The sequence below is a fragment of the Leptonychotes weddellii genome, chromosome X (genome assembly GCF_054177405.1).
Source record: "Leptonychotes weddellii isolate Sample4059 chromosome X, ASM5417740v2, whole genome shotgun sequence".
Classification (NCBI taxonomy): domain Eukaryota; kingdom Metazoa; phylum Chordata; class Mammalia; order Carnivora; family Phocidae; genus Leptonychotes; species Leptonychotes weddellii.
Genome location: NC_138385.1, coordinates 78284114 through 78296795, shown reverse-complemented (window position 1 = coordinate 78296795; position 12682 = coordinate 78284114). Strand labels below are relative to the sequence as shown.

The following is a 12682-nucleotide window of genomic DNA, read 5'->3' as shown; positions in this document are numbered from 1 at the left end:
CTACACTGTATTCTTTTCTTGCTACCTATAACTCTTATGAAGGCTGCAATAACCCATATGATAGGTTTCTGTCACTTTGAACCTTCAAAAGGATCTTGGTTTCCTTCCTCAAGAGAAGGAACTTCCCAGCACATTTAAGCTTGGAGTGCCAAATAGATTTGGGAGAGTGGTAGCAAGATTCCATGTGTCTCCAGAACCTGTAGGTCGGAGTCTCCCACTTTCTGAGTTTTTGGTGCCCTTAATTGTCAGAGTGATTTTTTCATAGCAGCCATAGGCCGAAAGAAGTACCTAATAATTCCATTTAGTAAGTAATTAGGTCCAAACAACTTAAGTATTTCTATCCTGACAGCTTAGTAGCCATTTGAAAAAGTAATATACCTAAATTCAAAGAAAGTAATATTTTTATTTAAATATTAAATAGTCCTGCATAGGATGTGTGTTCCTGTTGGGTACTTCTCAAACCTTGGAATCAAATTGGATACTGCCACCTCCATTTCCTGTTCTATATTGATTTTTCACACAGCATTTTTTTTTTTTAAAGATTTTATTTATTTATTTGACAAAGAGAGACAGCGAGAGCAGGAACACAAGCAGGGGGAGTGGGAGAGGGAGAAGTGGGCTCCCCGCCGAGCAGGGAGCCCGATGTGGGACTCGATCCCAGGACCCTGGGATCATGACCTGAGCTGAAGGCAGACGCCCAACGACTGAGCCACCCAGGCGCCCGCACACAGCATATTTTTTTAATCACAGCTGAAAATCGAACTTCACGAAGGAAATGAGTATAGAACTATCTAATGATGAAACCATTAACTACCTTAAGCTGGTAATTTGTGGGCCAGCAGATGTTGAGTATCAATGCATTTCCTTCAAAAATATAAAATATTTGCACATTCTCCATGAATTTGCTGCAGCACCCTAGGGGCCCTTGGTACACACTTTGAGTACCAATGTGCTAGTTCCTTGCCAGGCCAAAAAGCATCTGGCTATGCCCTCTTCCCCAAAACAGTATGTGTCTAGCTACTCCACCTCTCCATAACTATTAGGGGAAATGAGATGGTTCTTTTAGAACTAAAAATGTTGCTCCAAAGGGAGCACAAATAGAAGTATTCTACACATTTCAAAAGATAGTTTCTCTTGCTAAAAAAGGATATTTAAGTGCTGTAAATTACTTTACTGTTGTATTTGTTTCATAGTCGTATATTAAGTTTGCAGTGCTACTTTATAATTAGAACACAGTCCATGGTTTCCCAGGTTCTAGTCACTTTCAAGTTCTTCCCATTCTGCCTTTTCATTCATTCTGCACTTACTGAATCCTATTCTTTTTTTTTTTAAGATTTTATTTATTTATTTGACAGAGAGAGACACAGTGAGAGAGAGAGCACAAGCAGGGGGAGTGGGAGAGGGAGAAGCAGGCTTCCCGCTGAGCAGGGAGCCCGATGCGGGGCTCGATCCCAGGACCCTGGGATCATGACCTGAGCTGAAGGCAGACACTTAACGACTGAGCCACCCAGGCGCCCCACTGAATCCTATTCTTACCAAGTTCTTTATCAGGTGTTATGAAAGACAGGTTGGATCAAAATATTAATAATATATGGACCTCTGCCCTCAGGAAGCTTACAGGCTTCAGGGGGAACCAGATAGGCATACCAGAAATTATAATACAGCTTAATGAATTGCTGTAATTGAGGTATTCACAAATACTGAGAGTCTATAGCACCTCTGTCTAATGAAGTGGGTAGTAGAATCTGGGGAAAATTTTTAGAGGCTGTTACATCTGAGTGGAATAGGAGTTCACTAGGCAGAGGAAATATTAGGTACAAAATTAGAGAGGCATAAAAGAAATGGTGAATGGTAAGATTTGGTTTGACTGAGGGATAAGGTGCATGGGGGGTGTAGTGGCCGAAAAAATCACCCAGTAGCCATATCTTTCCTCTCTCCCCTTCTTTCCATTCCTGTTGCCACCATTCTAATGCATGACCTCATTATTTCTTTTTTTTTTTTTTTTTTTTTAAGATTTTATTTTTATTTATTTGAGAGAGAGAGAATGAGAGACAGAGAGCATGAGAGGGAGGAGGGTCAGAGGGAGAAGCAGACTCCCTGCCGAGCAGGGAGCCCGATGTGGGACTCGATCCCGGGACTCCAGGACCATGACCTGAGCCGAAGGCAGTCGCCCAACCAACTGAGCCACCCAGGCGCCCCGACCTCATTATTTCTTAATCTGGTCTGTTGTAAGTAGCCTTTTACCTAGCCTTTATCCCTCCATTTTGTCTTCATCCCACCCCTAAATCTGTTGTATCTATACATTTTTCTAGGTAATGAAGTAGTAATCTAAAATCTTGAGTGCTATCGAATAGTTTGAATATTGTAGCTTAACATTGAGTGCCTCCATGACATGGCTATTGGCCCCCATTTCCAGTTTCATTTTCCACTCCTCCCATTTTGAATCTTATACTCTGGCCCTACTGACCAAGCTCACTGTACCTTATTTATGTCCCTTGCTTTATTCAATTCAAAGCCCTCATTCAGTGTTTTGTTTTCCTAGGATGTCTTTCCTCACCACCTTTGCATGTCCTAGTCCTACCAATCCTTAAAAGGCCAGCCCAAAAAAACTTTTCAGGAGTCCTCCTCCAGGGTACTTTCCCACCCCCAAACATACGCACCCAGTAGAGTTATACCTGCCTTCTGACCTCGAAGAGCATCCACCATGGTCAGTCTTTCATTAGAGTTCTTTGTGTTTCTTTTATCTTTATTATCTTTTACACTGAAGAGCCTTGAGGGCAGAGGCCATCTGCTAGTCATCTTTTTTTTTAATTTATTAATTAATTTATTTATTTATTTGAGAGAGAGAGAATGAGAGACAGAGAGCACGAGAGGGAAGAGGGTCAGAGGGAGAAGCAGACCCCTTGCTGAGCAGAGAGCCCGATGCGGGACTCGATCCCGGGACTCCAGGATCATGACCTGAGCCGAAGGCAGTTGTTTAACCAACTGAGCCACCCAGGCGCCCCTGCTAGTCATCTTTGTAACTTGTCATGATCTCCTTGTACATAGTCTATATTCAGTAAGTATGTCCTAAGAAAAAGAATTGTGTTCACTTAAAAGAAAAATGTAAATATTTGCAACTTTAAATAGTGGCTTCTTCAGTGAAATCAGATCCGAAGTGAGAGAACTGATTAGATAATTGGAGTAGACATTTTTCGGGGGCAGTTCTTAATTTGCAGACCTAATTGTCTGCTGTTTTTCAGCAAATGTTTGTACGTGATTGCACTTGGCTAAAGATTTTTGGCATTATCCTACAAATGCATTAAGAAATATATTCTACAACTACATATTTTGTTTAAGGCAGTAATTGAGGTAGTTACTTGAGCCATTCTCATTTATTTTTATTCTTTTCTTTTGAAGAGAAGGCATAGGTGAGAGCTATTTATTTTGAAATTATGAAAAAGTAGTTACATTTTTAAAATAAATATAATTGGTGGGTGTGTATGTATCAGTCCTAGATTTTAAATATTTTTATTAGTAAGGGTGTTTTCTAACTGAATCTAAAGAAAACAGTTTAGGTTTTTCTTTATTTCCTTAATGAGAGAAGTACATGTTTCAGTAACACCTCAATGTTGTATTCTCAAAATAAATTTACATCCTGTATACTTGTCATATCATTTACTCTCTGATGCAGGCATACAAATGATTCCAGATATCTGTGGCTGACTCACACCCTTTGATGAGAAGGAAGCAGAGGAAAGTGATCAACTTTAGTTAAACATCACTGCCTTAGTTTTTGAAGTCCAAATATAAGCCCTTGCATCTTGGGAAGTGCCCAGTGTTTTAGGAAAAGGTAGTATGATCTTATCCTATAGGTCCAGGCTGCTATCTTCCTCTTTATTTTGTTTCCACATTGAAAAACTCCTAATTCTGGTATCATCCATTAGATTTCCAAATTGCTTTGATGAGGACCTGACACAACTTCCTGTTCCCTAACATATGGCAGACATAACTAATCTATAACAATATCATTCCTACTGGTCAGATTCTTACTACAGGTGGTATCTTTTACTTTTTTGATTTAAAAAAAAAATTTATTTTTTAGTTTAAATTCAAGTCAGTTAACATATAGTATAGTATTGGTTTCATGAGTAGAATTTAGTGATTCATCACTTACGTATAACACTCAGTGCTCATCCCGACAAATGCCCTCCCCCTACCCTCCTCCCCTCCAGCAACCCTCAATTTTTTTCCTCTATATTTAAGCATCTCTTATGGTTTGCCTCCCTCTCTCTTTTTATCTTACATTATTTTTCCTTCCCTTCCCCTGTGTTCATCTGTTTTGTTTCTTAAAACCCACATATGAGTGAAATCATGGTATTTGTCTTTCTCTGACTGACTTATTTTGCTTAGCATAATACCCTCCAGTTCTATCCACGTCGATGTAAATAGCACGATTTCATTCTTTTCGATGGCTGAGTAGTATTCCGTTGTGTATATATATATGTATATACCACCTCTAATTTATCCATTCATCTGTCGCTAGACATCTGGGCTCTTTCCATAGTTTGGCTCTTATGGACATTGCTGCTATAAACATATGCCCCTTCTAAACCCTATGTTTGTATCCTGTGTTTGTATCCTTTAGATAAATACCAAGTAGTGCATTTGCTTGGTCTTAGGGTAGCTCTATATTTAATTTTTTGAGGAATCTCCATACTGTTTTTCGGAGTAGTTGTACCAGTTTGCATTCCCACCAACAGTGTAAAAGGGTTCCCCTTTCTCTGCATCCTTGCCAACATTTGTTGTTTCCTGTCTTGTTCATTTTAACCATTCCGACTGGTGTGACGTGGTATCTCATTGTGGCTTTCATTTGTATTTCCCTGATGCTGAGTGATATTGAGCATTTTTTCATGTGACTGTGAGCCATTTATATGTCTTCTTTGGAGAAATCTCTGTTCATGTCTTCTGCCCATTTCTTGACTGGATTTGTTGTTTTTTGGAGTGTTGAGTTAAATTCTTTATAGATTTTGTATGCTAGACCTTTATCTGATAAGACATTTGCAAACATCTTCTCCGATTCTGTAGGTTGTCTTTTAGTTTTGTCGATTGTTTTCTTTGCTGTGCAAAAGCTTTTTATCCTGATAAAGTCCCAATAGTTCATTTTTGCTTTTGTTTCCCTTGCCTTTGAAGACATGTCTAGTTAAGAAGTTGCTGCGACTGAGGTCAGAGAAGTTACTGCCTGTTTTCTAACTCCAGGATTTTGATGGATTCCTGTCTCACATTTAGGTCTTTAATCCATTTTGAATTTATTTATTTATTTATTTATTTTTTAAAGACCTTATTTATTTACTTGACAGAGAGACACAGCGAGAGAGGGAACACAAGCAGGGGGAGTGGGAGAAGCAGGCTTCCTGCCAAGCAGGGAGCCCGATGCGGGGCTTGATCCCAGGACCCCAGGATCATGATCTGAGCCGAAGGCAGACACCCAGTGACTGAGCCACCCTGGCGCCCCTTGAATTTATTTCATTCATCCATAAGTCTGGGTAGGGGTTTATCAATTTTGTTAATTGTTTCAAAGAACCAGCTCCTAGTTTCATTGATTTGTTCTGCTTTTTTGATCTCTGTATCATTGATTTCTACTCTAATCTTTATTATTTCCCTTCTCCTGCTGGTTTTAGACTTTGTTTTTTCCAGCTTCTTTAGGTGTAAGGTTAGGTTGTGTGTTGGAGACTTTTCTTGCTTCCTGAGAAAGGCCTCTATTGCTATATACCTCCTCTTATGACCACCTTTGCTGCATCCTAAAGGTTTTGGATTGTCATGTTTTCATTTTCATTTGCTTCCATATATTTATTTATTTATTCTTTAATTTCCTGGTTAACCCATTCATTCTTTAGTAGGATTTTCTTTAACCTCCATGTATTTGTGGTCTTTCCCCTTTTTTTCTTGATACGGATATAATATTCGTGATCTAATAGTTTTCTTTCCCTTTTCTTTTCCGTTACATAATTTTCCATAATTTTATTTTCTATATCACCTATTCATTCCTCCTCTTCTTCCATTCTTGTTGTGATTTCATTTTTGCAGTTAGTTTTGCATCTCAGTTATAGCATTTTTTATTTTGGCCTGAGTAGTTTTTAGGTCTTTTATCTCTGCAGCCGTGTTTCTCTGGTGTCTTCTATATTTCTTCCAGGCCCAGCTAGTATTCTTTTTTTTTTTAATTAATTAATTTTTATTTTTCAGAAAAAGTTTTACTCAACCAAAATATGCACTGTTAGCATTAACTGCTCTCCCCAAATAATAAATTTCTCCAAATATTATATATTCATAATATTCAACATTGTTAAAATGTATTCAAATCCTTCAATTATTGTCTCTTTTGGAGAATATTCTCTTAGAGTTCCAAATGATGAAAGAGGTGATAATCTGTTGATAAAAAGTCAGGTGTATGTGATGGATATGGCAAAAGTTTTTGGCCCTATTCATTTATTCCCTATGGTTGTCTGGGATTTCACCACCTGTAGCGGTCAGATGTTGTCATGGAAAAGTATAGGTCCATCCATGTCTGCTAACCAATGCAGAGTATGTTTAGATCCATTTTTGACACATAATTTCAACTTTTTTTTTAAGATTTTATTTATGTATTTGACAGAGTGAGAGGGAGAGAGCACAAGCTGGCAGAGCAGCAGGCAGAGGGAGGGGGAGAAGCAGACTCCCCGCTGAGCAAGGAGCCCGATGTGGGGCTCGATCCCAGGACCCCCGGGATCATGACCTTAGCTGAAGGCAGATGCTTAACCAACTGAGCCACCCAGGTGCCCCCATAATTTCAACTTCTAGACAATAAGATGCTACTGTTAGTTTTGCCTGAGTTAAAAGTAATGAAATACTCTCTTTGCAGACCACCATACAGTTACCAGAACCTTCTTGTTGGTTATAGTGATGGTTTTAACACGTTTGGGAACTTCATCAACATCCAGCCATTTTCCAGACCACTTTCATTTTTTGTCAAAGCTTATGATCCTCTTCAAAATAGGTCTCTGCTCTTTCAAATCTTGAGCTATTTGTACATCTCTAATCATCTCAGTTTATGATCACCCATCAGTTGGTGTGTTACCTACCCACTTGTCCAACTGTCTTACCTTTTCTATTGCAGCCAGGTGTTGAGAAATTGTAGCAGAAACTAAGTCTGGTTCAAGGCCTCAAATTGCTGTTTTGGGGTTAGCTTCTACCATGGTTCTCAATTGATCTTTATTTAAAACAGATTTGGATCTCCCTCCAGCCTCATTTTTCAGACTCATATCCCCAGAATAAAATTTTTCACACCACCACCGTATAGTCCTTTCACTAGCAGAGCCTTCTCCAAAGACAGAATTGATGTTTCTACTTGGTGTGGTTGCACTATGTCCTAGTTTAAATTCATATAAAAACAGTATTCACAAATATTTCAAAGATATGGTACTGTTCACTTCTGTAAAAGGTGATGATTTCTCTGAGTGTTTTACTTTTAGAAGTTTCATGTTAAGAAATACATAAGCACAGGGACAAGATTTACATGCAGCAGGAACCTGTTGGTCGCACTAGGTGCATGACTTGGTGACCATCTTCACTTTCTTGTGCAAGTTGAGGACTTGCTCCTCTCTAGCAGCCATGGCAGCTCGGGCTCCTCTAAGCCCAGCTAGTGTTGTTCTAAATTCTTGTTTAGATACATTGCTTATATCTGTTTGGAGCAAATCCCTGGCTGTGATTTCTTCTTGATCTTTCTTTTGGAGAGATTTCCTCCATCTTATCATTATGTCTAGGTTTCTGTCTTTTGCATTTTGAAAGCTTGTTATGTTTCCTGTTCCTTAGAGTAGTACTATAATTAAGAAGGGGTCATACATTGTCTAGGGCCTGGTGCTTCAGGAAGTGTTTCCGGTGTATGCTGTGTGCACTCAGCTGTTGTGTTTTGGCTGCTATCTCCCACAGGTCAGTCCTCTGCACAGAGTTCCTCCTTGCTTGCAGTGGGGAGTGTTTGGGCTTTTGTCTAGGTGTGCTTTTATTTGTTTGTTAAGATAAGTCTGATTTAAAAAAAGAAGAAGAGAAGAAGAAGAAGCCTGATCCAAGAAAAGAGTAAAGGAAAAGGAACAAAAAAGCAAACAAACAAAAAACTATAAGCCTGGCTCCAAAGAAAAAGAAAGAAGGAATAAAGAAAGAAAAGAAGCCTGAGGGCGCCTGGGTGGCTCAGTTGGTTAAGCGACTGCCTTCGGCTCAGGTCATGATCCTGGAGTCCCAGGGTCACGTCCTGTATCGGGCTCCCTGCTCAGCGGGGAGTCTGCTTCTCCCTCTGACCCTACCCCCTCTCGTGCACTCTCTCTCTCACTGTCTCTCTCTCAAATAAATAAATCAAGTCTTTAAAAAAAAAAAAAAGAATCCTGATCCAAAAAATGAAAAAAGTCAATAAACAAAGCAACAATTGAACAAAAAACTATAAGCCTGTTTTGAAAGAAAATAAGAAAATAAAGTAAAATAAATTTAAAAAATTTTTTAAATAATTGAAAAAACGAAAGTCTAGTCCTATTTCCACCAGAACTGAAGCTGATGCTTTGGAACACTCTGTGATCAGTAGATCTGGTACATGCAGGGGACCTGTGTTGGTCTTCTGAGGGAGAGGCCAGCTGTGCTGGCTCACAGTCAGACCTGCCCTAGTATAGATGCCCCGGCCTGGTGCAGGCACATGGGGTTTGGCGTAAGCAACTCCAGCCTCCACTGGAAGTGCTGTGTTTTTCTCTCTGAAGTCCAGCCTTGCTGGTGGGGGCGGGGGTGGAAAATGGTGGGGTAATTCACAGCTGCTGCGTTCAGGAGGCCCTCACAGAAAAGTGAACAATCTCCCTTCCTTTGTTCCAGGCTTTTGTCAGATCCCTGCCTTCAGCCTGTGTCTGGACCGTCAGCACTGCTGGCACTTCTGTGTTTTATCTCTGGCCAGTGGCTGGGATTCACAATTCCAAATCTTAAATGACCTGGCAAGGCGCAGACCCACTGCCCTGTCCTGGAGGAGAGCCTTACAGCGCTGCGCCCAGCACCATTCTGCCCCATAAAAACAGTCCCATGGCTGCACAGGTGCCTGGAGTCTATGGTGAAGCGCAGCAAAAAGTTGTCCCCTGCTGTTTAATGGCCGCTGTGTGGCGCCTGGTGGGCCTTTTGTCCCTGGAGAGGCAATATACACTCTTCCAAATGTACTACTGCAAGGAGGGGAGCATTCTCTCTCACTGTGACCCAGGGGATCCCCACACCACAGTGTTTTGCAGGAACCCTACGCGTTGTTCTCTCTCCGCTCTCTCCCTCTCTCCTTGACTTCCGCTCCCTGAAAAGGCCTTCCTCCCCTCTGAGGCACTGCAGCTTTTCTTTCTCAGTTCATGTCTCAGAACCTCGCATCTGCCACGTTCTCTTCCTCCAGTTGTGCAGATTGTTTTCTTAATCCTTAGATCGATTTCCTAGTTGTTCAAAATGATTTGATGTTGATCTAGCTATATTCAAGGGACGAGGCAAGCTTGGGGTCCCCCTACCACTCTGCCATCATAACTCTCTGGGTGGTATCTTCTAATTGACCAGATTTGTTGGGCAAATGAGATAAAAGCTACTTGCTAGCGTATTCTACCTAGACTTCTCAGTATTCTATTACCTTGCCGCCCAGTACAAGAAATACAAATACTGTGTTTGTGGAATGCTCTTGGTAATTTGATTAGGCTGGCATCAGAGAGCTGTGTCATGCTATACGTTACCTTAGAGTTGCTTAACTTTTTGAATTAGCCTGCTTTCTGGTTACAAGAGTTAGCTGCTTTCCTTGAACCCCTTTTCCATGTAGATGGTATATATGAAAATTATTTCTGAGGAGAATTTAGTTTTTTCTCTTAAAATCTTAAAATAACATTGTTGTTGATTGTTTGGTTTGTTTTCAAGAAAACTGTCCCAAAATCCAGGGGTATCTTAGACTGTATTAATATATCTGTTGTGTTTAAAAACAAGGAAGCAGATAGTCCTAATCAGTTTTACACTTGTCAGACCACTCAGAGTAATGCACTGAGTGTAGGACACTGTATTTTATGAGATAAAGATGGTGCAGACTCCTGTCTATTTTATATGGCCACAGATGAATAATCTAGACATGCTTATCCTGGAAAAGAGAAACCTCAGCAGAAATCAGTTACTGTCTTCATGTATTAGGTGGTCTATTTATGGAAGGGAATTGTATGTCGTTTCAGAGGTCAAAAATAAGACCAACGGCTAGAAAGTTGTTAATTCAGTGAAATGTTCTTTGATAAAGGGCTCTGTAATCAAATAATTATGACAAATGTACGTATCATATTCCTGTTCTGGAAGTTTGCACATATAGATTAAATATATGTTAAGGCCCCTAAAAAGTCATGCAGTAAAAGATCTTGTTAAATTTGTTAATACCAGAACTGGTTTTCTAAGGAGCTCACATTTAGGTAGTGGTTCTCAAACTGTGGTAGTTAGACCAGCAGCACCAGCATTACCTGGAAACTTATTAGAAATGCATCTTCGGGGCACCTGGGTGGCCCATTTGTTAAGCGTCTGCCTTCGGCTCAGGTCATGATCCCAGGGTCCTGGGATTAAGCCCCGCGTTGAGCTCCCTGCTCAGTGGGAAGCCTGCTTCTCCCTCTCCCACTCCCCCTGCTTGGGTTCCCTTTCTCGTTGTCTCTCTCTCTGTCAAATAAATAAATAAAATCTTAAAAAAAAAAAAGAAGAAGAAGAAATGCATCTTCTTAGCTCTACCCCAGACCTATAGAATCAGAAACTCTGGGAGCTGGGCCCAGTAACCTCAGTGATAATAAATCCTCAAGGGGATTCTGATGCTGCAACTGTGAGAAGTACTGCTAGAAAATTTCATTTTTTTTTTTCCCAACTCAACAGCACCCTTTTCATTTCTTTTGTACTACTTGTCACAATTTTTATTTTTTACAATTTCTTCTAATGATATTCTTTGACTCTTAGCTCATTTTTTTATAGATGGTTATCCCTCTGAGGTATAGAAGGAAGGAAACTCTTATGAAAGGCCTACCATAGTTTTCATCCTAATGTAGGTGCCATCCAGGTGGTATCAATTTGGATACTATAAAGAATCCTAAGTAATGAATCCATATCTTCTGTGAAGTGAAATATTCATTTCTATAATGAAGTAAACCTTAAATTCATTGCTATTGTTGCCATTTTTTTAAAAGAGCACTTACTGTTTTTCATTTACTTTAAAATGTTCTTTGTAAAATGTAGACTTTTCTTTAACATCTTAAAAGGATCTGTAATGTGCCCTTTCTTATGTTAGAAGTCAATAAAATTAGAGATTTTTCTGATTTCCTTGCATTAGCAGAGATTAAATTCTTGTAGCATTGTATTTATCTATACAAAAAAGTATGAATGACACTTTTAGAAAAATGAAATTGTAGTTTAAAATGAATCTGTATGTAAAATTAAAAATGATTCCCTGTAAGTGTGCCTATAACTAGTGCCTTATTTATTTTATGGGTATCATAAATGTGCATTTTGAGTGTTTATATGAAATGCCTCTATAAGTCATATGGAAGAATTTTATTTTTCTGTAGGACAGTGAAATTGGGTTGATATATTAAAATATCACAATATATTTAACCTAGGTGTATTTAGGACAAAATTATTAGTGTTCCTTGGAATGAGTTATGGCCAAACTCATCTTAATTTCTTGATACTGTCTTGTCAACTCTTCTTTTCATAGAAGTAAGGGTTCCCTGGGTTTATATTACTAGGTCAGTTGGAGCTTTATTTATTTTTATTCAGGGGGACAAAGACTGGTAGTCTGGAGACTGGATTTTGATTTGGTTGCTGGTGTCCAACAGCAGAATGCCTGGAGGCATCCACTTGTAACACTGAGTATAAGTGGTGGAATCATTATTACTATATTTAAATACCGATAGTTGGCAGGAATATGCTAAAGTCTGAATCTAACCGTGAATTTTGTCCCTGTTCCTGCCCAGGGCAACTGCTACTGAAAAGACATGCTCATATGAGGAGGAAGACAGCAGAGGTGGTGGTTTGGAGCTAAATGTTAGTTTGTTGCTGACTCAGGGGAAGAGGTGTAGGATGTTGGCTGTGTTTTCTAAAGAGCACCTAGCAGTTTTCACCTTGTGTATTAAGCTTCTGCATGTTTTTCAAATTATAACTTTATGCTTATGATTTTATATCTTCTTAGTTTTCCTCACAGGAGAAAAAGCCAATTCAGTATTGAAACGCTATCCAAGAGCAAATGGACTTTTTGAAGAGATAAGACAGGGCAACATTGATCGTGAATGCAAAGAAGAAATCTGCACATTTGAAGAAGCAAGAGAAGCTTTTGAAAATACTGAGAAAACTGTAAGTATATTGGCAATTTTTAAGAAACGTTCACAGTTTTGCCTACCTTTTGGATGTATGTTTGCAATCTGCATTCCCAAATTGTGTGCATTGTTATCAGTTACAAATGGATCACAAATTACATTTGTGAAGAACTCTGGAAGTGGCATCTAACTAAGAATACTCTGTGGATAGGAGAGCCAGGTTCACTTCCCCGTCTATGAGGGCCCTGTTTCCACGGGACTCTGCTGAGCCGAGACTGATCATCCTAGCAAGGGGGAAGCGCTTGTTTCACTGGAGGCTCTGATGGGGAAAGTTATAAATACCATCACCTTACTCTGCC

The 12682-nt window shown here is 39.6% G+C and overlaps 1 protein-coding gene across 3 annotated transcripts in view; it reads left to right on the top strand.

The window, feature by feature from the left end:
• Positions 1–12682, top strand: part of PRRG1 (proline rich and Gla domain 1) — a 90771-nt gene that overhangs the window by 63062 nt on the left and 15027 nt on the right. For all 3 annotated transcript variants that reach the window (XM_081809008.1, XM_081809009.1, XM_081809011.1), the window contains exon 3: positions 12200–12360. In XM_081809008.1, coding sequence (XP_081665134.1) covers positions 12200–12360 — 161 coding nt within the window. The remainder of the gene's footprint in view (positions 1–12199; positions 12361–12682) is intronic.